This window comes from Dermacentor variabilis, chromosome 1, assembly GCF_050947875.1.
Source record: "Dermacentor variabilis isolate Ectoservices chromosome 1, ASM5094787v1, whole genome shotgun sequence".
Classification (NCBI taxonomy): domain Eukaryota; kingdom Metazoa; phylum Arthropoda; class Arachnida; order Ixodida; family Ixodidae; genus Dermacentor; species Dermacentor variabilis.
The window spans coordinates 154,104,554-154,132,248 of NC_134568.1; the positions used below are offsets into that span (position 1 = coordinate 154,104,554).

The following is a 27,695-nucleotide window of genomic DNA, read 5'->3' on the forward strand; positions in this document are numbered from 1 at the left end:
ACTCCATATAGTCAATGTATATTGCCCTGACTGCAGGTCTGAAATGGCATTAATCAAAGCCGCCACCGCCGCTATTTTGATTATCTCGCCGCCTCGAACCGGCACTCTCGCATGCAGATCCGCTGGCAGCCGTAACCACCACCGCGGCAACGTTAGGCCTAGCTGCTTCTATGTTCGCTATTAAGCTTCTTGCCGTGCGGTGCCGTGTTTTTCATTGAAAGAATTCGCCGCTATCACCAATGGCACCGACTCCGCCTTTCTAATCCTTGCGATTGGCTTTGAAGCTCGCAGAGCACAGCGCGTTGTGTAATGTCAGTCTCCGAAAGTTAGCTTTGCCTCATTACATTAGTGTTAGGCGGTGAAACATAACAAGCGTGGGCAGGGGCAATTGTCACGGGACACAGTATGTATTCCTGAATTATACACACGTGCACCCCCATCTCCTGTCACAGTACAAGCATCGATATGCCTAGTAAGTGTAGTGGCAGGCCTTAAAGGGAAGCTGAAACGGTTTTCAATTTCTATGAATTGCTGGGATTGGGAAGAACAGACCTAATAATTTACGGTTCCGAAATGTTTTTTTCGTTTTGTTAATATAACGGGCGGAAATCGCTTTCTAAATCACCCGCGCGGACACGCCCCCATCGCTTCCCGGAGCGCCGGGTGAGGACGTTGGCAGAGGAGAGAACCGGCGAGAGTGACGTCATGGGCGGAGACCGAGCCAACCGAGCTGCGGACCGGCGTGCTGACATGTGCTGGCATGCCTCTTTCCGTCCTGCGCTTTACTGAACGACGCTACGAGAGATCTGCCGCCGCCGCTCACGTTTGTTTTGCGATTTTCGTAAACTGTTCTTTCCTTCTGTGCTGCGTGAGTGCCTACAGCCAAGGGCGGCCAACATGCCCTCGTTCTGTGCAGCATTCGGCTGTGCGAACACAGGCGGGCGAGACGATGTGGTGTTTCACAAATTCCCGAAGGAAAAGAAGCTTGCAGCGCAGTGGGTACGTGCGGTGAGGAGAGATAAGTTCGTGCCGACGAAATCAACCGTGCTGTGCTCGGACCATTTCCGCGACAGTGACTATCATCGGAGCTTGACAACGATGCGGGCAATGGGTATTCCAATTAAATCGGCGCGACTGAAGCCCGGCGTTGTTCCGCGTTGTTCCGCATCACTCTTTTTCCATTGGCTATATCATTTTCACACCTGTGTGTAAACTTCTTGCCTTGTCCAGCCGGTTCGACTCCTTTCTGGGCAAGTGCCACTTCCAGTACTGCCCTGCTGAGGCACACAGTCCTGAATTGTCTTGCACTTGTTACGCACTGCGTGCGCTTCTGTTTTTTCCTAATCTCTTGCACCTCCTGGCAGCACAAGCAGTTCTCTTCATCTTCCATCAATACGCAGCACATGCAGGTGCACCTAGTTTAATGAAAGCGTGATTAGGCTCACATTGATGCACTGGAGAAATACGAACATTTGCAGCCATTAACGTCTCGTAACACAGTTTTAGCGTAGCCGGATAGCCTTACGACAAATGCGAAAACGCGTTGTTGCTAGCGTTGCTATACTCCGTTTCATACATCAGGTGCAACGCTGCGGAGGCTTGAGATACTTCTTGCAGTGGCTGCGTTCGCACTTGGAAAAAGTTCGGTGTTTCTTGACCCGATTTTTCAGAAAGCTTTCCATATATAAGCTCAGTTCGGAATGAAAATAAAAAAAGAATTTACCCATAGAAACCATCCGTGTACTTATACGGCTGCTAACAAGTTCTTTTAAAAAAATTTTCTTTTCGGTATTTTTTAATTGCAGCCCGTCGCGGCAGCTTCACGTGCATGCTCGCGCGAGCAAACGCCGCTGGCACGCTGCGAAGCATAGACGGAAACGCGCGCAGTAATAAATTTTGGTGACCGGACTTCGAGCGTAGCTTCCGCAGCGATGCACCTGAGGTATCAAATGGAGTGTAGGCTTGCCTAGTGACATTCGACGTACGGTTCAGTTATCGTGTTTACCACACGGCGGTGCTAAAACTGCCTAATGTCTTTATGTCAACACTAGCATGGAGCACGCATACCGATTCTTGATCGAGCCACACTCGCAAAGTCGTCGAACCATAGTATGAATATTGCACATATAATACCTCTGGTCATCTCTGGATGTGTATGATAAGCAACTTCCATGACTGTACCTCACAGCACTGCATGTGCGCGCTTTGAAACGCGGCACTTATGTTCGCGGTCGTGTATCAACGCTGAAAAAACCACGGGACTTTAGACAAGCAGCGGCAAGGTGCTTGACATCGCGGAATTGCACCCGTGTAAATCTAATGAGAAGTTAGTGCTTCGTCATTCTTCCAGCAGCATGTTCCCAGTGACACTTTAGCGCATTTTTTCTCCCGTCATTGCAACGTGCAGCTACATGAAAAAAAAAAACATACGTACCAGCTAAGATTTCCAGCGCGTGAGAAGGTGCACACATCGCTCTCGCTGTTGGCAGTTGCCGCCATCGTTTTCCGTATCGGCTGTGGGTTCAAACATGTACGGGGACAATACAAGCTGTCGGAGACAGCGAGAACGTTCCATCTTGCAACTCAGCTATGAAGCCAGAACAGCAGAACCGCGTGCTACCAGAGAGAAAGGAATGGTGCTACGCTCTGAAACGGAGACATGCGGCGGCGCCGACCGGCGACTACCGCCAACGACGTCACAGCGGCCCCGACCAATCACGGGCAACAGCGGCGTTCGCGCGATGCCCTGAGGCGCTGGTGCGCGTTTTCTTGGAAAAACAGCCGCTTGCGTTTGTTTCCGCCCTTTTTGAACCAGATATTCGTGTTCAGGGGACTCAAAACTGTAGAATGCCGCAGAGAACTCATTTTTTTCGAAAAGTGTTTCATCTTCCCTTTAAGAGCTTTTTCGGGCGATTCAATGGCGGCCTTACAATGTCTTCTGTCATCTCTTCGTCGCGGGTCATGTGAACAACTCGTGTCGGAGATACAAGAAATGCACCATCACATGATCACGAAAGGACACGACGTCGTGTTTCAGTGGCTGCCTGGTCATTGCGGTATCTCCGGCAACGACCTCGCTGACGAAGCTGCTAGGAAAGCACACGAAGGAGCAACCCTTGTTTCTATACCTTTATTGCGGTCCGATGCAGCCCAACACTTTGGCAAGCTAGCGCACTCTTTGACATTGGAGAAGTGGCACACCCCTGAATTCACTCAACATCGATTGCATTCCCTCGATCTCTTTATGCAACTGTGGCTGTTACCAGGTCTTCCTCGAAATGAGGAAACAGTGCTGTGACGCTTACGTTTGGGCGTCGCATGCACCAGTGCATATGCATTTTTGATTGGAATGGCTGATAGCGCCAAGTGCAATGCCTGCGGTGTCGAGGAAACCATAGAACACCTACTGTGCTACTGCCCATCTTTTGAAGATGAAAGGCAAGACCTCTGCACAGCTCTCAAACAGCTAGATGGAAAGCCGTTCACCTTGAACAAGATCTTGGGACCATGGCCTCGCATGTCGCAGCCACAAAAGGCCACAAAAGCGCTGCTGCGATATTTGAAAGATACCGGATTGAGTCAGCATCTGTGAACCGGACTGAATGACCAACTGATATCCCCAGTGGACTTTCTCTTTTAATCTTTCCATCCCCCTTTCCCTTTCCCTGGTGTAGGGTAGCCAACCGGGCTCAGTCCTGGTTAACCTCCCTACCTTTCATTAATCATTTTCTCTCTCTCTCTCTCTCACTCTCTCTTTTCGGGCGTGCCTGTGGCAATTTTAGCCTTTAAGGGCAGTTAAAAGACAGGCATTCATTATTTTTGGACTGCCCGACTTTCGGATGTTTTTGCGGCCCCTAGGGAATCCGAAAAATCGGACATTGACTGTACAACTGACCAAGAGGATGCTTCAGATGATCCATGTGGTGAAAGCGTGGTAGAAGGAGGATCAGAACAGGAAGGACTGACGCACTGAGGAATTAACGGGAAAGGAAGGGTGCCGCCGCCTTTTTGAAGGAGCTTGAGCTAAAAAAACTAAGTGTTGGCTGACGCTGAGATACAGGTGTCCCTCATGCAAACCAAAATAAACTGTTTTAAGCAGTGTAACCCAACACTGAGATGTTGTGTACGGGCTGAGAGTATGTCAGGACAGTTGAGGTTGACTTCCCAGCTGCTGAGAGAGAACCTTAGTTGTGACAAAGTTCAGGGCCTCATATACAGTTGAGCTTGCTATCAGTTCATAGAAATAGCTCATATTAAAAAAATATTTACTTATGTATGCATCGCCTTTTCATTCGTATTTGAAAATGTTCGACTCAATTTGGAATGGGCTTTACCATTTCTTTCGCTGTGCATTTTACTAACACCTTCCTTCTGTTTTCTCTTTAAATAAAGTAGATATTAATCCTTACTATTCAAACTGGATTAAGTCATTTTTTTTTTGTTTCAGCATGCTTACTAGAGAGTGACAGCATCGGGCAACGTGGTGTCAGCCTGTCTTGACATAAAACAAAGTTCTGGCTCATTCAGGGAATTTTGCAAAGGTGCTCAGGGAAAACCTGGAAAACTCTGGGAATTTGGAAATGTCAACTTGGTAGACACCCTGTGGTGCTATAGACTCCTTAGACACTAAAAAAAGTCTTAGTGACAATACTTTTCAAGGTCAGTTCTCATTGTCAACTGGTATCTTACGAACCTAAAAAAATTACTTCCTTGATCTGATGGCATGGTTATATGCTCGCATCTGTACCTCCGTATATATGAACAGAGATCCATATCTCCAGTTTGTTCAGGTAAAAGTGTCTTGTTTTCCTATAGACAAACATGATGATATGGTGGTTCCTTGCCTTAACTTTTCATTCCGGATTGCTGCATCATGGGGTGGTTTTTCAAATGTACTACACATCCACTTTTCGTCGTCAGTGACAATGCAGCTGTACACATAAAAAAATGTCAGTCTTCTAGAAAACTGGTTGCCACAGAATGATCACATGCTTCACATAGAATGTTGCCTGCATTTAGCTTTATTCTGTAACAGGATATAGTGGCTTACTATTTTTGGTATAATTATGAAAATAATGAAAGCAACTGTCCACAGGGGTGGACATGGGATCCAAAGAGGATAGTTAGGATTTTTGCTAATCTGACATAACTTCACTACTTTTTGGCTTCAGTTTTGCAATTACTATGTCTGCCTAGTCACGTAGCCTCTCAGCAATACTGGCAGGGATGTAGGAACAACATTTAAAAAAAATAGTGCATAAGAAAAAACACCTAGTGCTTTGCTATGTAATGTTTTTGACAGTTATGGTTTTGCAAACTGTGTTACTTCTGCCATAGCTCATTAAAGGTTTCATGAACTAAAATGATGAGCCAAACTGGTTCTTGGCAAATTCTGTACCACAGTGGGCATGGGGTGCAGTCATCAACAATGTCTAGAGTGATCAAATGGTGTGATTTTGGCTGTGCGAGTTACACCTAGCGATAACACCTGGTTTGAGATAGTTTACATCTGAGCATGTACTATGATGGAGGCAAAAAGTAGCACACCCACGTCTTCGCATTATGTGTGTGATGCTATGCGTAATGTGAAGACGTGGGATAGTTCCCCACCTGTGGCAAGTTGTCTTTTAATCTGCTTTCATTGCCATTAATTAATCATTTAATTAAATTCATCGGTACAAGTAATTTCCCCTATGTTGTCCTTGGTGTCTTTGTTCGTTTGTTTCTCATGATATGATTTTATATATATATATATATATATATATATATATATATATATATATATATATAGTTGTATTTACCAGACATGGACCTATTTATCATTCACGCATGGTCAAACATAGGGGACCCAAAAAAATTATTTGAATTTGCATTTATTCCAATTTTATTAAATCTCAAGATGATGCAGGGACAAAAGGCAATGAGTGCCTCACAGAGGTCCCGGATCCCACCCAGTAATAGACGTAGAGCGCACAAAAAGAATGCACGCTTGCTACAAACAATTTGAGTAATTAAACAAAAAATTGTACTTGGTGTTTATGCCTACAGCATAAATGTATCAATAGTTTACATAATAGTATTACCGAGATTATAGGCAACGAATTACACTCAACATAACTTACTTGCAATATCCACAAGAAAAAAATACAGCAGATGTGAGTGACCTTGGAGACTCACAACCGGATTTCCAGCGAAGCTGTTCCTTTTGAACAGTTGCAATAAATGTTTGTTTCTTTTATATCATCATCATCACCCTATTTTATGTCCACTGCAGAACGAAGGCCTCTCCCTGCGATCTCCAATTACCCCTGTCCTGTGCCAACCGATTCCAACCAGCGTCCGCGAATTTCCTAATTTAATTGCTCCACCTTGTCTTCTGCCGTCCTCAACTGTGTTTCCCTTCTCTTCGAACCCACTCTGTAACCCTAGTGGTCCAACAGTTATCTAACCGGCGCATACATGACCTGCCCAGCTCCATTTTTTTAAAATGTCAATTAGAATATCATCTATACCTGTTTGCTCTCTGATTCAAATCGCTCTCTTTTTGTCTCAACGTTATGCATAGTAATCTTCGTTCCATCACTCTTTGCACGTTCCTTAACTTGTTCTCAAGCTTCTTTGTCAGTCTCCAAGTCTCTGCCCCATATGTCAGCACTGGTCAAATGCACTGATATTACACCTTCCTTTTCAATGTTAATGGTAAGCTTCGATTCAGGAGCTGACAATGTCTCCCGTATGCGATCCAACCTATTTTTATTCTTCGAATTTCCTTCTCATGATCAGGGTTCCCTGCAGTTAATTGGCCTAGGTAAACGTACTCCTTCACAGACTCTAGAGGCTGACTGGTGATCTTGAACTCTTGTTCCCTTGCCTGGCTATTCATCATTATCTTTGTCTTCTGCATATTGATCTTCAACCCCACCCTCACACTCTTTGTTAAGGTCCTCAATCATTTGCTGTAATTCGTCTGCATTGTTGCTGAATAGAACAATGTCATCGGCACACCGAAGGTTTTTGATATTTGCTGTCGATCCTTACTCCTAAGCCTTTCCAGTTTAATAGCTTGAATACTTCCAGACATGCAGTGAATAACGTTGGAGAGATTGGCTCTCCCTGTCTGACCTCTTTCTTTATAGGTATCTTTCTGCTTTTCTTGTTTAGAGTTAAGGTAGCTGTGGAACCTCTGTAGATATTTTCCAAGGTACAGTAAAATCTCGTTATTGCGAACACCACATTAACGAACTTTTCAGATTTACGAATTCTTTAATATTCCCGTCAAAATGCCTATATTTTCAATGTAAAAAACTTTAAGTACTATAAATTTCAGATTACCGAATATTTCAGAATAGCGTACATAATTTAATCCTGTATTCACCAAGATGCTTCATTATTACGAAGTTCTGTTGAAGCTTCAGTACCAAATCCCTGAGGCTTACACCTTTCATCATCATCTGCAGCCGCAGCAGCCATGCGCTGTGGAACCAGTTTCAATGGGTACAGCCCCAGCAGCATCAGCGTGAGCGTCGCCATAGATTTTCATATTAGTATGCCTAGAGGGAAATCTGGCGCTGCGATCGTTCAACCATCATGGGAATGATGGGAAGTACAGGCTTCAGATTGGCATTCTGTTGACTGGCGAACTAGTCTACAAGTATTTTTTTTTGGCAGTTTTGGTTTCTCTCCAAGCGCAATTGCTCTAACCTGCAGTGGGACAGTGCAACGCAAAGCTCTCGGCCTTTGTTCTGTTGCTCAACGTGGCGATAGCGCGCTGGGCCAGCGACTGGGACGATGTTTGTGTCGCGGTGTGGTGTCGAAGCCCTGAAGAGAAAGCGATGGCATCGTAAATGTTGAAAGAACATGTTTTGACCGTTTGGACCTTGGCTTGTTAAGTGTGTTAAGTTGGTGCTGTAGCGTTATGTGCTTTATGAAACTTCAGAATAGGTAAAAGAAGGCACTGCTGATACAAGACATATACAGCTGTACTTCTAGTGGCTTGACAATCAAATTTTATTGGGGGCTTCATTATGCATTGCTCGTTTATGTGCTCATTGAAATGCGTGTTTTAGGACTTTGAGAACACAAACTTACTTGTGGTAGGAAAGGTTGCTGCTTCCTGGCTGTAGTCTAGTGTCGCAAAATGGGTAAGTGCAAAGCCACGCCATAACGCTTCGGAAGCGGTACATCAATATAAAATATGATGAAGCATACTCGTAGGAGGCCACTAGCGTCCTAGCTAGCACTGCAGCAGATGTGCTTAAAAGTACTTAAAGACGTTCAGCAATCGTGACAGCCTACGCAGCCTTTCGAAAGAGCGAGAGAGTTCGCAAACGCCTGTCGTCTGTGAGAAAAGTCTCGCGTTTGCAGCGAGCAGGCGTCATAGCAGACGACACTTGTAGCATTCCACCTAAGGGCGCAACACTTTCTCACAATACATTTTTATTTCCATAAATACTTGATGAGTATTTTTATATAAGTACTTGCACGGTTGTTATTGCTGTTGCAAAAATAAATAATTATTCTCTTGCGTTAAATCGAGAACAGAATCGCACAAGAATGCATACCCTGGTGTGTCCTGGTGTTAAACCATAGTAAACCATGCTTCCATCTCACTCAAAGTCAAAGTTTATGTAGCGTGTTGTACATTATATAACATACTACAGAAATAAAATTATATTTTACGCGATAATATTTGGGTATAGCTTTGTTTACTGCGCCGCAAGCAAACGCCACTAGTCTAAAGATCGAACTCAATCCGAAGCCTGTACTTCCCATCATTCCCATGTAGGTTGAGGCAACGCTCATGAGAGCCCCCGTAGATACTAGCGCCACATTTCCCTCTAGGGTAATTATTTAGAAACTCTATGAGCATCGCGTATGGTCATGTTCGTATGGTCATGTTTGGATTCTCCTACTACGTCGTAATTCTTGCATCACCACGTTGATAGCGATCAGCAGGAACTACAAAGTTTTCAGTGCTGTCATTGTCTTGTGTGTTCACTTTGCTGACAAAAGACCATGAAATTGCATCGAGAGTCATGGCTGGTTCCCTCAAGAAAACGCTTGCGGCTTGGCAACTACGATGGATGGATGGAAGATAGGAGCGTCCCCTTTGAAATGGTGTGATGGCAGTTGCCACCATGCTCAGCTTTTTATTTTGCCTTTTATCTTTGTTTACCTGTGTTGTGTGTTATTAAAATTCGCAATTTACTTTAAATACGTCTTCCTACCCTTTTAACCTTATGTCACCTCTCTGCTTTTGAGCCACCAATCCTTCAATCGTCTTTTGCTAATTTCCATCACACATTTATTTGACTATTGTTATCTCTAAACCCTAGGGCCTCAGGAAGCGTTATTGTGGCCGCATCGACATCGGGATTGATACCATCACATTTTAGTATGAGGTGTTCCATTGTTTCTACATATTTACCATACACAGTACATGTCTTCTTCCTTGTTTAATTTCTTTTTATAGCTCCATGTTCTAAGACATCCTGACCTAGCTTCAAAGAGTAGGGCACTGCCTCTTGAGTTATCATAAAACGCTTCCTTCCTGATCTGCTGTTTCCAGTATCGATATAGTTCCACACTATGCTTCTTTTCCATTGAATTTATCCAATTTTTGCCTTCCGCGTTTTTAACCTGTTGGTTAATGCTCCGTCTTTCTTCGTCCTCGTGTCTGGCATACTTACTGGTTAGCTTCCTAGTTTTTCTCCGCCATTGTGAGTCAACGCTCTTTCTGTATAGGTATTTAAATACCTTAGCTGCCCACCTGTTATCGTCCAATTTCCTCAGACATTTTTCGTATAGGATTTCACTCTGAGCTTCCCGTGCTTCGAACAATGCCCAGCCCATATCCCCCTGTACGTACTGCTTCGTTTGTGGTTTTCCCGTGGGCACCTAGTGCTAATCTTCCAACAGCTCTCCATGATTTACTTGTTGTCTCGACTGAACTTGACCGCATTCCCGAAAGTAAGCCCCGGCACCATTATTCCCTTCCAAATACATCTCTGTACCTCATACCTGTTGTACCCTCACAATGCCCTATGTTTCATTATCCTGGCATCTCTTCGCCCTTTTGCTATGAGAGACTGTTCGTGCTTTTCCGAGTTCATCTGCCCTTTGTTTATCCATACCCCGAGATATTTGTATTCGGCCACTCGGGGTATTTCATGGCCTTGTATTATAAGCTCCTGATCAGTTGTATTATTGAAAAACATCCCACCAGACTTAGCTGCACTAAAACTGAAACCTGAACTGTCTCCTTCGTCTCCACAGTAATTAAGTAGTGCAAATCTTCCTGGCTATCTGCTAACAGTACAATATCGTCCGCATACATTAAACCCGGTAGTCATTGCTGAACAATCTTTCCGCCTAATCTGTACGACAGATTATACCCTAGATTGCTTCGTTGTAACCTTCTTTCCATACTTATCATATAAAGCATGAACAGCAGCGGTGATAGAGGACAACCTTGCCTTAATCCTTTGTGTACGTCAACAGTTGTCGTACTTTTTATTCCTTCCCATGTTATTTCAACATTATTTTCTCGATATATTTCCTGTAGAAAATCAATTACCTCATGACTGATACCTTCATCTGTTAATATGTTCCACGGAAGTTCCCTGTTCACTTTGTCGTATGCACCGCTTATGTCCAGGAAGGCTAAATACAGAGGTCTATTTTCCGCCTTAGCTATTTCTATGCACTGGGTAAGCATGAACAGGCTATCATCTAAGCGCCTACTACTTCTGAACCCATTCTTAAGTTCTCCGAGTATTATATTACTTTCTACCCATGACTGCATCTTTAATTTCACCGCCTGCATCGCCAGCCTATATGTAACTGATGTTATTGTAATTGGTCGGAAGGATTTTATGTTCTTCTTATCACCTTTCCCTTTATAAATCAAATTCGTTTTACTCCGTTTCCAGCTGTGCGGAATTTGCTTATTTGTTATGACTGCCTCCATTGCTTTTATCAGCATTTCCTTGCTTCTTGGGCCAAGTTTATTAACTTGATTGGAATTTCGTCTTTCCCCGCGGATGTGCATTTTGGAACATTTCCTTCCGCCGTTTTCCAGGTAAGATTGGTCAGTTCTAAGCTGCTTTCTATTGTGCTATCCTGTGTTGCTCCCTCATTTGGGGCGATTACCCTATCGTCTTTCCTAAATGACTCTGCTATAACTGAACCAATGCAGTTCACAGCGTCATCTCCCTCTAAACAATTTCCTTTGGCATCGTGAACCTGTTCCTGCTTTCTGTGATTCACTTTACCCAGCCAGCTTATATGGTTCGAGAATTTTCTTGACCCTCCTTTAGTTGCATCGCGAACTTCAGCCAGCCAGCGATCAGAGGACTGCTTTATTTTAGCCTGGACGAGGACCTACACTTGTTGTTTCTTATGTTGATAAGATTCCCATTTTTGGCCTATTTCCTCTTCAGACAACTGCACCCTCTTTGCTTCTGTGTGTTCCCGTGATGCCAACAGTCGTTGTTCAATGGCCTCTCCAATTTCCTTATTCCACCAACTTCGTGGCTTCCTCTTTACTCTCCAGCTGTTTACTCCTTTTACTTCTTTTATTTTTGTACTAATGAGTAGTTCTGACTGATTATAATCCCACCTTTCCATGGGATGTTTCTCTATTGCTTCCGCTATGCCTGCCGCTATTTGCGCTATTTGTTCGTAATTTAATTTTGCGTAGTCTTTTTGACTTCCCTGCATTTCTCTTTTGAGCAGGGCTCCCAACTGTAGACTAATATGAGAATGTCGACGATGACGCCCTCACGTGGTTCAAGGATACCAGACAAAGCGATGTACCTTTGTCAGGCCCGATTATTCAAGAGAAGGGCGCTACAGTTCGCGGCCGCGTTGGACATCTCCGGTGCCGGATGGCTTTACCGCTTCAGGCAAAGGAATGGCTTTACGTGGCAGGTTGCTTGTGGCGAAGAAAAGCCAGCAGATGCCGAGAGTGCGGTGGCCTGGCGGAATGAGCGCTTTCAAGAGATCGAGTCTTTCTCTCCAGACGACGTTTTCAGGGGGGATGAAACGGCGTTCTTTTATCAGTTGCCTGATAAAACAATGAACTTCAATGGTGACAGGTGCAAGTACGGAAAGAAATCACGCCTCCGCGTATCGGTTCTGTTCTGCTGCAACTCCAAGAGCACGGAAAAACTGAAGCCGCTAATTGTTGGCAAGTCTGCGGAGCCGCGCTGCTTGAAAAACGTCTTGTTGCCTTGCGACTACGGAGTCAACAAAAAAGCGTGGAGGACGCGAGAATTGTTCACTCAGTGGCTGCTGCAGCTCGACAACGCAATGAAGAAGAAAGACAAAAATTCTTCTCATCGTTGACAAGTGCTTGGCGCGTATCGTGAATGTGCAATTGAGCAGTGTGCAAATTGAATTTATGCCCCCGAATTGTACTTCTTTGCTCCTACCTTTGGACCAGGGCATCATCAGATGTGTGAAGGCCGAATTTCGGAAGCGTCTTGTGCAGCGCCTCCTGATCAATATTCGACTGAAGCTGTCCACACAGGTAAACATCCGTCAAGCTGCAGAAATGCTTACAGGGTCGTGGTGGAACGTGAAGGCAAGCACGATCAGCAACTGCTGGTGAAAGGCAGGCCTCTTAAAGGCTTCACCTTCGAGGACACAGAGGAGCTCAACCCAGAACTGTGGAATGAGCTTACCGAGAAGCTCCCCGTTCACACCGCGGTGACCTTCGATGATTACATTACAGCGACAGCACGGCGGCTACATCTGCGGAGCTCACCAATGAAGACATTGTCAATAAAGTGCATGAGCAAGAATGTTGCAGTAATGACGAAGACGATTCTTACACTGGATCAACACATGAAGAGGAAGAGACTGTTTCCAGCTTGGATGTTTTAATTTTTCTAGAAAAGACTCAAGCATTCCCCGGGCGCTGTAAAGATGTCCCCGATTACGTTCAGAGGAAGGTCGAGGATGTGGAGGCGTTCGTCCTGCAGCGCTTGCTGTCTACTCGCCAGAAGATTACAGACTTCAAGCAATAAATTGTAGTTAAACTGTGCCCAGCGTTCTCGTTTATTACGTACGAACACGCGCATCTGCTGCAAAGGTATGTAATTTTCGTTGTTGGTGTTACATTACTGACATGCAAATATTGGTTTTTCAGTACTACGATAATTCAAATTAAGGAATTAAATTCGGCGGTTCCACGAAGTTTGTTGTAACAAGATTCTACTGTATTTATGTAAGCGGTATTTACGTAAGCGGTCTGTATTTCTTGATTATGTAATGCCTCTATGACTGCAAGTATCTTTACTGAATCAAATGCCTTTTTATAATCTATGAAAGCCATATAGAGAGGCTTATTGTACTCTGCGGATTTCTCGATAACCTGATTAATGACATGGATGTGATCCATTGTAGAGTATTCCATCCTGAAGCCAGCCCGTTCCCTTGGTTGACTAAAGTGCAGTGTTGCCTTTATTCTATTGGAGATTATCTTGGTTAATATTTTATATTATACTGGGAGTAAGCTAATGGGCCTATACTTTTTCAATTCTTTAAAGTCTCCCTTTTTGTGGATTACCTTTACTCAAAATATAAACCTGTTGTAACCTACAGCTATGTCGGGAAACTGGAAGCATAGGTGATAGTGGCCACATCAGACGCTCTGACTCTTCAACAAGATTTCTTTACAAAGGCTATGTTTGATCCAACAGCATTTAGCTTCACAGAGAAAGTTTCCATAGCGTACCACCAAGTTTCGCTAAATTTGGCCTTGGTGGCTTTCATAGTTCTGCTACGGCAGTGGGCTCAATTCCCCCCACTCGTTAGACATGCTTAAACACTCTGAAGTTCTTGCATACATAATTTATTGCGAAAGCCCCAGTTACCCATCTATATTGAACTTCACCTACACGTCACCAATTAACTTGTCCTTGCAGTCAGCAGACATAACGAAGCTGCCTCCATTAGTTCAGTGAGGACACCAGGTGAAACATATATAACGCATGAAAAAGAAGAAAAAATATGAGGGCTGAATAATTCTTCCTAGCTCTTCTAAATACGCCAGAAACGTAAAAAATACATGTCGCATTGCGCCTAAAATGCTGCATATTTCTTCAAATTATAAAATAACAAACACAGAGTTCTCTTCGGTCATTGGGAAACCTAGCTAATAGCAGCACGATACTTTCGAGCCCTTAAAAATTTTTTAACGCTGTGTTTGATCTTGCATTACCATTGTACGTTAACTTGGTGTATTGTTCTCCTGATGCTCACAAAAGTTGATCTCAGTTCTAGTTGTAGTTATGCCAGTGCAACCGCCTAAGTTTTACACCGCTCCTAAAACAGTCTAACAACGCTAGGGACCACTTGCATATGTATTCTACTGGAAAATGCACATTTAACCCACCCATCTGAAACATTTCCTAGACAATGGCCATACCATGACCCTAATATTCCCCAGATATAAACACGTCCTTGTTTAGCTTACTGAGGAGACAGGGGAAAACAAACCACAAATCTCGTTTGATGCATGAAAACACATGGAAAAGTGAGGAACTATTTCAATTAGCGGCAGTACAACGCCCTGGAACGCCTCAATGAGTAACTTTCTACAAAGGCTGTAATGAACCTACACTGTATAAATATATATCGCTGGTCACTCAGAACATTGCTTTGTACTTTGAATAAATATAAACATGCCCCACTTGTCTTACCGAGCGTATAGGGAGGGGGGATGGGGGGGAGGGGCAATTAAATGCCGTGTATGACGCATGAAAAATTGAATCACTTTAGCACATGCCAAAGAGGGTGAAGGTGAAAGTCTGCGTCCTCAGCAGACATTCATTAAATTACGCGACATTCTCATTGGAATGTGTTTTTACTTGTTTTCTCCCACCAAAGGTCGTGCGTCTGAGTTCCTTAATTGGTGATGCCTTAATTGGCCATGTATTAACTTTACCCTAATTAACACCAAAATTCATGAGTTCGAGTTAGTTAATTAACTTTATAATAAATTACTGCCCTAATTAACTTTGCCCTATCACTAAAGGTCGTGGGTTTGACTTCCACATAAGCTTGAGGGTTTGGCTACTACTTAAGGTCATGGGTTCGAGTGCCTGAATTAACTGTCTTAAGTTTGCCTCCCCCCCCCCCCCCTTTTTTTCTCGCATGATGAGCGGCATCGGAGCCAGCTGTAGAAGAAGACAACAATGAACACATGAGCTTGTGTCTGTGCGAAGCGAGCTCATATGACCTGTACTGTATGCTGCATTTTTCTAGACCATCGGGGGTAGGAGCCACTTAAGGCTTTCACCTTGAAATTGGGAGAAAGCGACTTCAGTAACTTTTCAGAGCATGCACGCAACCCACATGGTGCAAATTTTCAGTGCACGTGACCAAAAAGTGGCCCTCATTTTTTCAAAATACGAAATATCTGCTGTTTTTGCCCGTGCTGGGAAACAAGTGATAGTGTAGCTCTTATTTATAAACCACCTGAAAATGAAATCATCAAAGTCGGAAGTGACACATGCCTTTAGAAAAAAATTCGTCTGCGTTCTATTGGTATTGAAATGGCTCTGCACGTTCGACCAAGGTCATTTTAATGCGCACATCTGCAGTAAGTCGTGATTACCCAATAAAATTCTACAGTTATTCTGGTAAGATGTTTGATTAAATTTTTGATGGTGATAAGCAACACTGTGTAGGCTATCTCTGGACAAAGATTAAATAGTTCCAGCATTTGATAATCCAATGATGTCATGCCGAAAGGCACACCACTTGTTTGGCGCAGCTGATTATAATACTTTATCCGCACCTCGCCGTCACCCGCAGTTGAAATATAGCAAGCTGATTGTGTTTTCAAATACGGATATAGTGGTCCCAAAAAAGTGGGCATGGTGCAAGTTGTACAAGCTGAAATTTGTTAGGGCGGGAACTGCCCAACGCCAGGCATACTCCGCAATGCAAATGTGTATGGCGAATCCCGCGTGTCATCTGCTACAGGGTGTCCCGAGGAGGCACAAACGACAATCCGCGCTGTCCAAGCAGGGGATGCATAGTAAAGAAGAGCATTACTTACGTGGCCGCTCTAATAAGAAAATTTAGCTTCAGCTGTAGTTTTGTTGAACTTTACAGAGCGCAGCCGAAAGTGCCTGCTTTCAAAAGTGGCGGGGCAAATGACCTACTTTGCCCTCCCACTTCTGACTGGGGGTGCAATTGGCCCCTTGCCCTTTCTGTAGATACACCTATTACTGTTGAGCATGTGACTGGTGACTGCAGGCAAGCTGTGGAAGCCATGGTAACTGGCAAAGCGAAAACTGTTCAGGCAGTCCCGTCTGTGTGACACCGCATGCTCAGATGTAAGCTATATCAAGGCAGTAGTTATCAATAGACAGCACTTGGGCAACGAAATGAGCATACATGCCTCACTGACTGCAATGAGTGCTACATATCCTGAGCTGCAGAAAGGGGAGCTCATTTGAGATGTCAGCATCAGAGTTGCAGAGTGGAGCCTTCCATTCATTTCTCACTTCATTCCGAAAAGTTTATATTCCCGTAATTCCACCCCTTTTAACTCCTCAGAATGCTGAGAGTTTGACAATTCCCACTCCTGGGAGTCAATTCATTTGATTTCTCCAATTCCAGTAGAAGCACTTTCTCTATAATTATTTAGTACTTGAGCCCTTGTGGGTGCCTAGTAACTAAAAACATATTTTTGATGTCTTAAGAACATTTCAAATAAGGTTGCCTACTATATTTTTGCTCAAGAACAAACAGTTTTTGACTTATCTTTGCAGTGTGTTGTTGCCTGTAATCTCTTGAATGTCCATTGTTTTTAACAGTAGGTACATGGGTTCACTGTGTCGTTTGAAGTCACGAATAAGTGACGTGATCGTATATTCAGTTCTGATAATATGAGTATCTCCAAAACATGTCAGTTTCGGAAAAATGGACCGCGTCACAGGCGAGCAGGTAGCCTACCATGAGGTCCATTCTTCCAAAGCTCCACCTACATGAAAAAAAAAGTTAAAAAAAAGAAAGGCTTAGTCGCCCTCTAGGCTTCATCAAAGTAACAATGAAAAAATAAAAGCTGTATAACAGTTGAGGTCTTCATAAGCAAACTTTCAGTTCGGGGTATTTACGCAGTTTTTCTTCTATTTAGAATTAAGCATGTCTTTTTCACAGCCAAACATGATGCTAATTTCAGGCAGCATTGTACACCGATTTTGCAAGTCTAATAGCCTACAGCTACTGCTCATGACTGCAGAAGTTAGCTTCGCTTTAGCTGCTCACATGTTTGGCTGTACACAACATCGCACGCTGTGATACAAGCAAGGTTTGCCTTCTGAATAAAATCTGCCATATCCAAAAATCAGTAATCCTTCTGAAACTATTTTTATTCAATTGAAGCAAAGTACAAAATAATCTTAACCATTGTGTCTGTCATCCATCCACCTAGCTTATTCTGTTACTTTGATGACTAACATAAAAGCAAAACATTGATATTTTTTGCAAGACAATCTTTTTCGTTTCAAATTTACTGGCATATTAACTGGCACCAGTTTTTCTACCACAACTCTGACCACCTGTTATCGTGTCCTTTCAGTACTTGACTGTGTGTTAAAAAAAAAGAACATGGTGCAGGTTCCAAATCACCATTGACTCGCGCAGGGTGCAACCATTCATTTTTGTCATCCATTCTCATGTCTTATGTTTAGTAGGCTCTTGCTATGATTAAATCATTCGTCACAATTAAAAGCTGCTGTCTTTAAACACACTTCAACATTGTAATGCAGAAAGGTTTCTGGGTATTCAGAAAAGTAGAATACTGTGTGCTTATAATTATTGTGGCTGAGGTGGCCATCTATTGGTAGTAATCAAAGATCTGATACGGAGTAATATTGAGAAACGTAATAAATTGGTGATGTATAGTCTAATTTATAAATTTAGTGGTGTTGAAGTCTAGCTTAAAAAGGATATTTGGTGCTCCAGGACTATCTGCCCATTCCATTCCAACTCCATTCTGGAATACTGGGCTCCATCTGCCCAACAGGTGCTATCCTTCTGTCTCGGATGTTGAAAATTCTGGAATCATTCCAATGACTTGCCACTCCACAACTCTGATCTGGATTAGGCACTGTTGCTTGTCTGCTTGTATCTTCAGAACAGTCTAAAACTAAAACTTTTCAAACTTGCATGGATACATTTTGACCTGTACCTATAAAGGTAGGCATTTTCCACTTATTAATTAATGTGGAACAGGGAATGTGCTTAAATCAAGGTATAAAGTACTTGGATGCAGCAAATTATGCCCTATATTGAAACAGTGACCATAGCATTATGCTGCTGAGCTTGAGTTTCTGGGTTCAATCCCAGACACAGTGACCTTGTATCTATGGGGAGGAAATCTAACAGTGCTCGTTAACTTAGATTAGGTGCACTATAGAGCCCCAGGTGACCGAATTAATTTGTAGTGTCCCACAATGGTGTGCCTCAATAATATTGTGGTTTTAGCATGTTAAAAAATGTCAGAATTCAACAAACCAGTGGAATTCTGTGAACATCATAACTTATCCTACCAAACTCAGTTAATTTGACATCTGATGTATGAAACTGCAAGCTCATACAGGTACCAAAACATTTCTCTTATTCCCCCAAATACCTTCTGACGGGATAAACACTGCCTGCGGCTGAGCAAGACTGAAACCTTTCCTGGTCTCAGTTTATATGTTTTAAGCTTGTTCTTTTAAGTGCAGTTCATGCAAATTCAGACTATAACTTAATGCCTTGGTAAACTGGTGAGTCCTTAATACTGCAGGCTAAACAAAGCCATTAATTTATATAATGGCTTATCAAAAATGTTAATGTCAAACTGTTCAGAAAGGAATTTTTTCATTTGATGTTTTCATTTGGTGCCACATTATGTTCATTGCAGATTTGTGCGCTACTTTTTTGAACTGGATGCTGACGCAGCCGTTGCTAAGCGCAACGGGTACCTATTTGGAAATAACCCTCTGGATGTTCATAGGATGCAAAAGAGCACAAGGTAATTGCTGTTATTTCATTGTAGTGGTGTGAAAGCGTGTTGAGCTCAATTCTTATTCACTTGTAGTGACCAACTCTTCCGATTTGTCCAAGAGACTCCAGAGTTCCGACCCATCCTCCTGATTTTACAGAAACTGCCAGAAATCTCCAGAAAAATTGCGCCAATCCTATTGCAGAAAAAAAAAAAAGTGCCTGACATGCAACAAAGGCGCATTGCAGTTGCTATTATGCGCTAGGCAGCTAACCAAAGTTGGATTTAAATCTGCCATTTGTATGTAGACAGTATAGTGAACCAGAGGTGTGATTGGAGATGTTTGTTCGAAGCAGTGTTCATTCAGTTGCTGTAAAGTCACAAAGTGGGCAATTTGCAAAATTTGTGAGAACGGGACAGAGAGAGCAGCCAATTGGCAAGCAGTGAACTCCCTGAATGTTTGTCTCGTAGTATATTGTCTGCTTGCAGGCAATATACTACTAAATGAAATGTCTCTCGCCTTCTAATGAATAAAATTTTTATATAAACATTTTTTTTGTAAGCGTAAGCATGTTCTCAATATTAATATGTATGACTACTACAATTTATAAATATTAGTTTTCCTGCATGGTCGCTACGTAGTATTGTGCACAGCGAAAAAAAAAATATGACGAAAAAATTGTGCACTTTTTAAGAGGGAACAACAACGTTCCACTGGCTCGCTGGCATCTGATTGTGGGGTCGAGATTGCTGTAGAACCAACACACTGTTCATTTCAAGAAATGAAAGCAATGCTGGAATTCGCTTTCTGCCATTTCTTCAGACGCATTTCGCACCTCCGACTGCTCTGCTTCTGACGAGCAACGCCGATGCAACAACCGAAGCTCCCATTGAAAGTGCTATTTTTTCGAATTAGACTGGATTGGATCCGAACATGCCATTCCATAGCCACAGCCACTGTTTGGATCCAATCCAATCCACCAGACCTGCCATGTGAAAACAGTCTCATAGCAAGTGCATGATACTCAAACTGCACACCTCTTGTTGCATTCTGCTCCTAGCAGACGACTTGCTTGGTTTCAACACAGGAGCGTGTTGTGATTTTGACGTCGCCAAAAACATGGCTGTGCGCTGTGGCTGACGATGTTGGCATGGCGTAGGCCAATCGCACGCTGCGAAACTGAACTCGTGCTAGGAACAACAATGTCTGATCACATCTCTGAACACTATATATACTTGTGAAGGGCGGCACCCCCACTTGGAGGCCAGAATTCTGGAAAAAAGTTCATAATGTCCTGCCAGAAAGCGGAGCTAGTTTTGTGCTACTAGATGACGCTGGCTGCTTTACCATCGACGCCACTCATGTTGGCGCTGCCATGCCATTATTTTTTGTGTAGCATGTTGTATAGGCTATGTTCGTAGTGTTTGCAGTCAGATCGGTGGCATTTTGCCTCCAGAGAAGGGAGCCCAGTTCGAGTCGGTGCTGGTCAGGGACGATGGGCTGGCATCTGAGCTTGTTTACTGCAGCGTTATGTCATTTGTACCTCTCTTACCCTCTGCTATAGTTGCCATACAGTACAAACCTCTAGCGGGCTATCAGTACAAACCTCTAGTGGCCTGGTTATTGTAAGGGCCGCACCCAGCCAAGATTCTAGAAAGTGTGGCCCTTACACGAGTATATATGGTATTCTAATTCATTTCAGACCTTATCATCGGGGATAGCGAGACCCTCCTCTCTGAATTGTAGCGCGGGAGTAAAAAGGCACGTGCGTCAGATTCTGCAGTGCTTTTATGTGAGGTTTCATGCTCAATTACCATAGCCCAGAGGGCATGATGGCGATGCCCAGGGTGTTCTCGTTGAAAAGGTCTATAGAGTCTGTTCGCTTCAGATCGTGGCATGTGTTGATGAGTGCACGTGAGGCAAGGATCTAATATGCATTGAATAATAAGTGGTCCCCGCAACTTAGTTTTGCCGCAGTGCAGCTGTCTTATGCAGCGAAGCTTATTAATAGAGGAAAGGTAGAAAGGTGCCACTGTCACAGGACATAGTACATGTTTCTTAATTATACACACAATCATGCATCATCTCTGGTCCCAGTACGAGCACTAAGACAACTGTACTGGCAGCCATTCAGACCAGTTTGTGACGTTGCTGTGCCCCAGGAAAAATAGAGTGATATGCATTTTTTTGTCATTGCCATTGTACCCCCCGCTCGATATATCTGCGAAATTTCGGAGTCCCCAAGTTGGCAGGTATGCATGTGTGTTTGGTCATATAAAAGATATGCTGTCAAAAATACTTCACACGAGAAGTATATGGAATGAAGTAATAAAGTGGTGGTTGGTGATTACATTGCCCTGTCATCGGATGCTGAGTTCCCCGCAGAGGCGTCTGCGCAAGCAGGCGTTTGGTGTGTTGCGACACCACGTACCCGAGCACACGAGGGTTGGACCCTCCCGCGTGTAGCCGTGCGCGGCTTAGCCGTGTCCGGGGAAAGGGGGATCCTGGGGGTTGAGCCGATGTCGGGTGTTCGGACCTTTAAGGCCCCCCGGCGGAGGCAACACGCCTCTTTGGCCTCTGCTTCACGTAGACGGCACCTCCAGACTGACCCACCTGGAGGACATCGGCAGTCGCCTTTTCCTGTCCTCCTCTCCAATCTTCGACTTTCTCTCCCACTTTTACATCTTTCCTGTCTTCTTCTCTCTTCCATCTACTTCCTTTCTTCACGGCGGCTAGGGTTAACCTTGTGTATGTGCCCTCCCTTGGGTATAATATATTAGGTTATAGTGGCAATGTACGGTTGGTGCCTGCAGCCTTACACGTTAAGGCCTGCAGCGTCCCCATGTTGGGCTCCGTGGTGGGTGGCCGCCATTGCTGCCGAAAACGAACTAACAAATTATGGGAACACCCGCATTTCCCCGCCTACTTGATCGCCACCCTCAGAAGAGGGGACGCACCGATGACATAAATTCATATTTGACCCGCACCAAAGAGAACTACCCGAAATACCATGTTGTACATAGTGAGAATGCTGCAAAACAGGCCAGACTCATTTCACCATTCATAGTTTCAAAAACTTTGACCGAAGCCTTAGGGTCAGGTTACAAGGTGACGAAAATGGCAAGTGGAGATCTTCTTCTTGAGATCCCACAGAAAAATCAATACGAAAAGCTAGACAGTCTGGTGACCTTTGGCAACATTCCAGTTTCTGTTACACCACACCGATCAATGAACAGCTCACGCGGAGTCGTCTCAGAGGCAGACCTTCAGGATTTGACAGAAGCTGAACTCCTGGAAGGCTGGAAAGAACAAAATGTTACTGACGTAAAACGTATTATAATTAGACGAGACAACAAGGACATCCCCACTAAACATCTTATCCTAACATTTTCATCCAGCGTGCTGCCAGACACCATTGAAACAGGATACATCAGGTTAAATGTACGACCATTTATCCCCAACCCTAGACGATGTTTCAAATGTCAGAGGTTCGGCCATGGCTCGCAGAGCTGCCGTGGTCAAATAACTTGTGCAAAGTGTGGAGTCCAGGGCCACCCCTCAGACAACTGCAGTGGCACACCTCACTGTGTGAACTGCAGTGGTGACCATGCAGCTTACTCACGCTCCTGTCCGAACTGGAAGAAAGAAAAAGATATAATCACCCTTAAAGTCAAGGAAAACATTTCGTTTAAGGAAGCTCGTAAACGGTGCTCACCTTTCCACAGCACACCTTATGCTGATAGGGCGCGTCGGGGGGCAGCGTCGCAGCGGCCATTGACAAGTACCCAGCCCGCGTACAGCGAGCAGGTACCTTTGGCTCCTGCCCCCAGGGTGGAAGTAGGTAAGCCTGCTCCATCCAACCAGCAACCAGGCCAGGCTACCCTTGGGTTGCCGGCCACACAAGAGTTATCTGCGGCAACCTGCGCTACACGCAGCGATCCCGCAGGACCGATAGCGGCCACGAAGGTAGGCGCAGCTGAGGCTGCCACGACCTCCCCGGCCCCCCCCAGCGCTGGCAACAGCCGGCGCAGCCAAATTCCACAGGGAGCCCCATCGACCTCTGGGCTGGTGGGCGCAGGGGTCTCGCCTTCCGAGGTGAGACTCTCCCGAAAAACTTCTCGCTTGCAAGAGCGCGTGTCCGGCGCCTCACAAGAGGCAATGGACACAACACCTATCTCCACGGCGCACCAAGCGCCTAAGGAGCGGCGAGGCTCCCTCGAACGCTCCAAAAAAGGCAAAACCCCGGTTACAGGGCCTCGCAAGAGCCCTGTAATCTAATTAGTCATTTCTGTTTCCGTATACACAGCAGCAATTTACATTAAATATGGATACACAAATCATACAATGGAATATCAGAGGTTTTCTGAGAAACCTTGGTGATGTACAAGCACTCATCCACCAACACAATCCAAAAGTGCTGTGTTTACAGGAAACACACCTAAAATCAAAACACACAAACTTTCTCCGACAGTATATAACCTTTCGTAAAGATCGCGATGATGGTGTCGCATCATCGGGCGGTGTTGCCATTGTCATACATAAGAGCATTGCGTGTCACCATTTACAGCTACAAACGCCTCTTGAAGCAGTGGCGGTTCGAGCTGTTCTCCTAAACAAACTCATCACTATTAGCTCTGTTTACATACCCCCACATTACAAATTAACTAAACATGAATTCCAGTCCTTTATAGATCAATTGCCAGAACCTTATGTTGTTCTGGGTGATTTCAATGCACACAGCAGCTTGTGGGGAGACTCTCGTATCGATGCGCGAGGTCGTCTCGTTGAACAATTCCTTTTTTCGTCCGGTGCGTGTCTGCTGAATAAGAAAGAACCCACCTATTACTCTCTTGCAAACAATACCTTTTCCTCAATTGATCTTAGCGTAGTTTCCCCGTCAATACTGTCTGAACTCGAATGGGAAGTTATAAACAATCCTTACGGGAGCGACCACTTCCCCATACTGCTGAGAACATATAAAGAAAACGAATATCTACCACAGGCTCCTAGGTGGAAGATCGATGCAGCCGACTGGGAGAAATTCCGAACTCTCACTAGTATCTCCTGGAATCACATGTCTTCTTTAGAAATTGATGCTGCTGTGGAGTATTTTACAGCGTTCATAATAGATGCCGCATCAAAATGCATATCCGAAGCAAGCGGTTTGCCATGCAAACGACGTGTACCGTGGTGGAACAACGAATGTACGATCGCCCGTAGGAAACAGAACAAAGCGTGGGGATCGTTACGCGCCTCTCCCACTGCAGAGAATCTTATTAACTTCAAAAAAGCAAAGTCTCAAGCCAGGAGAACGCGCCGACAGGCCAGAAGAGAGAGTTGGCAGAAGTTTTTATCGGGTATCAACTCTTATACAGATGAGGCGAAAGTCTGGAACAGGGTTAACAGGATAAAAGGACGACAAACTTATTCACTCCCCCTGGTAAACACACAAGGCGATACCCTGCTTGAACAAGCAGACTCACTTGGGGAGCACTTTCAGAGCGTGTCAAGTTCCAGCAATTATTCCAAACCCTTTCTCAAACATAAGCAAATAGAAGAATGCAAGCCACTCATAAAAACGTGTCGGCAGAATGAACCGTTCAACCGCCCCTTTAGTATTGCAGAGTTGAGAGCTGCCTTGAGCGCATGCAAGAGCTCTGCACCGGGATCTGATAGAATCATGTATGAAATGCTGAAAAACTTACACAATGACACGCAAGTTACACTACTTAAACTTTTCAACACTATCTGGGACGCAGGGTACCTCCCGACCGCATGGAAAGAAGCCATTGTGGTCCCTGTTTTAAAACAAGGCAAAGATCCTTCCTCAGTGGCAAGCTACCGCCCGATAGCCCTCACAAGTTGCATGTGTAAGGTAGTTGAAAAAATGATAAATCGGCGACTCATCCATTTCCTTGAACAGAACAAAATGCTTGATCCCTATCAGTGTGGCTTCCGAGAAGGGCGCTCCACTACCGACCATCTTGTACGTATTGAAGGAAATATCCGGGACGCCTTTATACATAAACAGTTCTTCTTATCAATATTTCTCGATATGGAAAAGGCGTATGACACAACGTGGCGCTACGGAATCTTGAGAGGTTTGTCAGAAATGGGCATTCATGGTAATATGCTAAACGTAATAAAAAGCTACTTGTCCAATCGTACCTTCCGGGTGAAAGTAGGCAATGTGCTGTCGCGTCCTTTTATACAAGAAACCGGTGTACCCCAGGGTGGCGTGCTCAGTTGCACACTCTTTATTGTCAAGGTGACAACACTTCGTGCTTCCTTACCACCGGCCATTTTATATTCCGTCTATGTGGACGACATTCAAATAGGTTTCAAATCCTGTAACCTCGCAGTATGCGAGAACAGGTACAGCATGGTTTGAACAAGGTGTCAGGGTGGGCAGAGAAAAATGGATTCAAAATCAATCCTCATAAGAGTTCTTGTGTTTTGTTTACAAGGAAGAGAGGCCTGGTTCCGGATCCCTGCTTAGAAATGTGTGGACAACAGGTACCTGTAAACAAAGAGCACAAATTTCTAGGTGTTATACTCGACAATAGACTCACTTTCGTCCCACACATTAAACATCTTAAAGAAAAGTGTCTAAAAACAATGAACGTAATGAAACTCCTATCCCAGACTACGTGGGGTAGTGACAGGAAGTGCCTAATGAATCTCTATAAGAGCCTAATCCGATCACGATTAGATTACGGTGCCGTGGTATATAACTCTGCCGCCTCGAGCGCGCTAAAGATGCTAGACCCTGTTCACCATCTGGGTATCCGTTTAGCCACAGGAGCTTTCAGAACGAGTCCCGTACAAAGTTTATATGCAGAATCGAATGAGTGGTCACTTCATATCCAGAGAACATACATCAGCCAAACATATTTTTTGAAAGTCCACTCTAATCCTGAACATCCCTGTTTTAACACCATTAATGACATGACATATGCTACACTGTTTCGTAATCGTCCTTCCGTAGGACAGCCTTTCTCGCTGCGTGTGAGGGAGCTTAGTCATGAAATGCATGTTCCACTTCTCGAACTTCGCCTAATGCATCCAGCCAAGCTGCTACCTCCTTGGGAGTGGCAGTTGATACAATGCGATACATCTTTCATGGAAGTTGCAAAAAACGCTCCAGAGATTGAAATCCAAATGCATTTCCGGGAACTCCAGCACAAATACTCCTGTACGGAGTTCTACACAGACGCATCGAAGTCACACGACGGGGTGTCCTATGCAGCCGTCGGTTCATTCTTCTCTGAATCCGACGTACTGCATCCGGAAACTAGTATATTTACGGCTGAGGCCTACGCAATATTGTCGGCCGTGAAGCATATAAGGAAAACAAAACTCAAAAAATCAGTTATTTTTACGGACTCCCTAAGTGTTGTGAAGGCTTTGATATCGTTCTGTAAGCGCAAAAATCCTGTTTTAATTGAACTCTTTTCCGTGTTATGTAAAGCATATGTATCTAACCAGCATGTGATTATATGCTGGGTGCCTGGACATAGGGGCATTGAGGGAAACGTGCTAACGGACCAGATGGCCACATCCATTTCATTGTGTGCAGTTAGTCCTACTGCTTCGGTCCCTGTCACAGACCTGAAACCTTTCTTAAGAAGAAAACTGCGAAACCACTGGCAACGTATGTGGGACGCAGAAATAAATAATAAACTGCACGTGATAAAGCCACAGTTAGGTTCTTGGCCCTCCGTAACCAAATCACGGCGAACAGATGTCCTATTCTGTCGCCTCAGAATAGGACACACGTTTGGCACACATAACTTTCTTCTCACTGAAAATGATCCTCCAGCCTGCGGTAGATGCGGGGAGAGGCTGACCGTCCTCCACGTCCTCCTGGAGTGTCGGGCAGCCGAATCTGAGAGAAGGAAGCATTTTTCTCTAGCATACCGGCAGCACATCCCCCTACATCCCGTAATGCTACTCGGTCCAGAACCTTTATTTCACACCAACGCAGTTCTAAGTTTTCTGAAAGATGTTGTCTTGCATGTTGTTAGCCCCACATGTTCATAGCGGGTCCTCTCTTCAGAGGATGCTGCTGTGATAGCTCTTTCGTATAGCACATGCCTCCAGGCCCTTGTGTTTCAAGGGCTCTGGTGAGGCAGCAGTGCCCCAAGTAATTTTACTGTCTTATATATTTTCTATTTTGCATCATTCTCCTACAATGGATTTTAATGTTCATAGTATTCGTCATTAATCATCGCCATAATTTTATATCACGTAGATTTTATGCACTTTACAGCAACTATTTTTAGGTCACTTTACAGCCAAGTCACATCTCCATAATTCATCGTCAAGATCACCACTTGTCATGGCGCTCTTTGGCCACACCTGGCCCTTGCGCCATTAAACACCACATATCATCATCATCATCGGATGCTGAGTTGCGTGTTACATGTGGTGGCTTTGCATCTTTTTCCATGATTTGCCAAATCGCATATTCTATTAAATTATTTGAGATATGCATGCTTTCTCCGGTATCATATGGCTCAAGGCAGTACTATTCTCAGTGGCAGGTCAAGAATGCAGCCACAAATTCCTCTCAAAGGGATCTGATATTCACCTGCTAGTCATCATTGTTCATTTGCCCTTTAATAATGTGTATGTTCATTTGTCGTGTGGTGCTCACCACTTGTCACCTCTTATATGCATGCT

At 44.3% G+C, this 27,695-nt stretch overlaps 1 protein-coding gene across 1 annotated transcript in view; it reads left to right on the forward strand.

The window, feature by feature from the left end:
* The window catches only part of LOC142587966 (uncharacterized), a 136,703-nt gene that overhangs the window by 9,258 nt on the left and 99,750 nt on the right, over nucleotides 1-27,695 (forward strand). Inside the window, exon 3 of the mRNA XM_075699402.1 lies at nucleotides 18,929-19,039. Coding sequence (XP_075555517.1) covers nucleotides 18,929-19,039 — 111 coding nt within the window. The remainder of the gene's footprint in view (nucleotides 1-18,928; nucleotides 19,040-27,695) is intronic.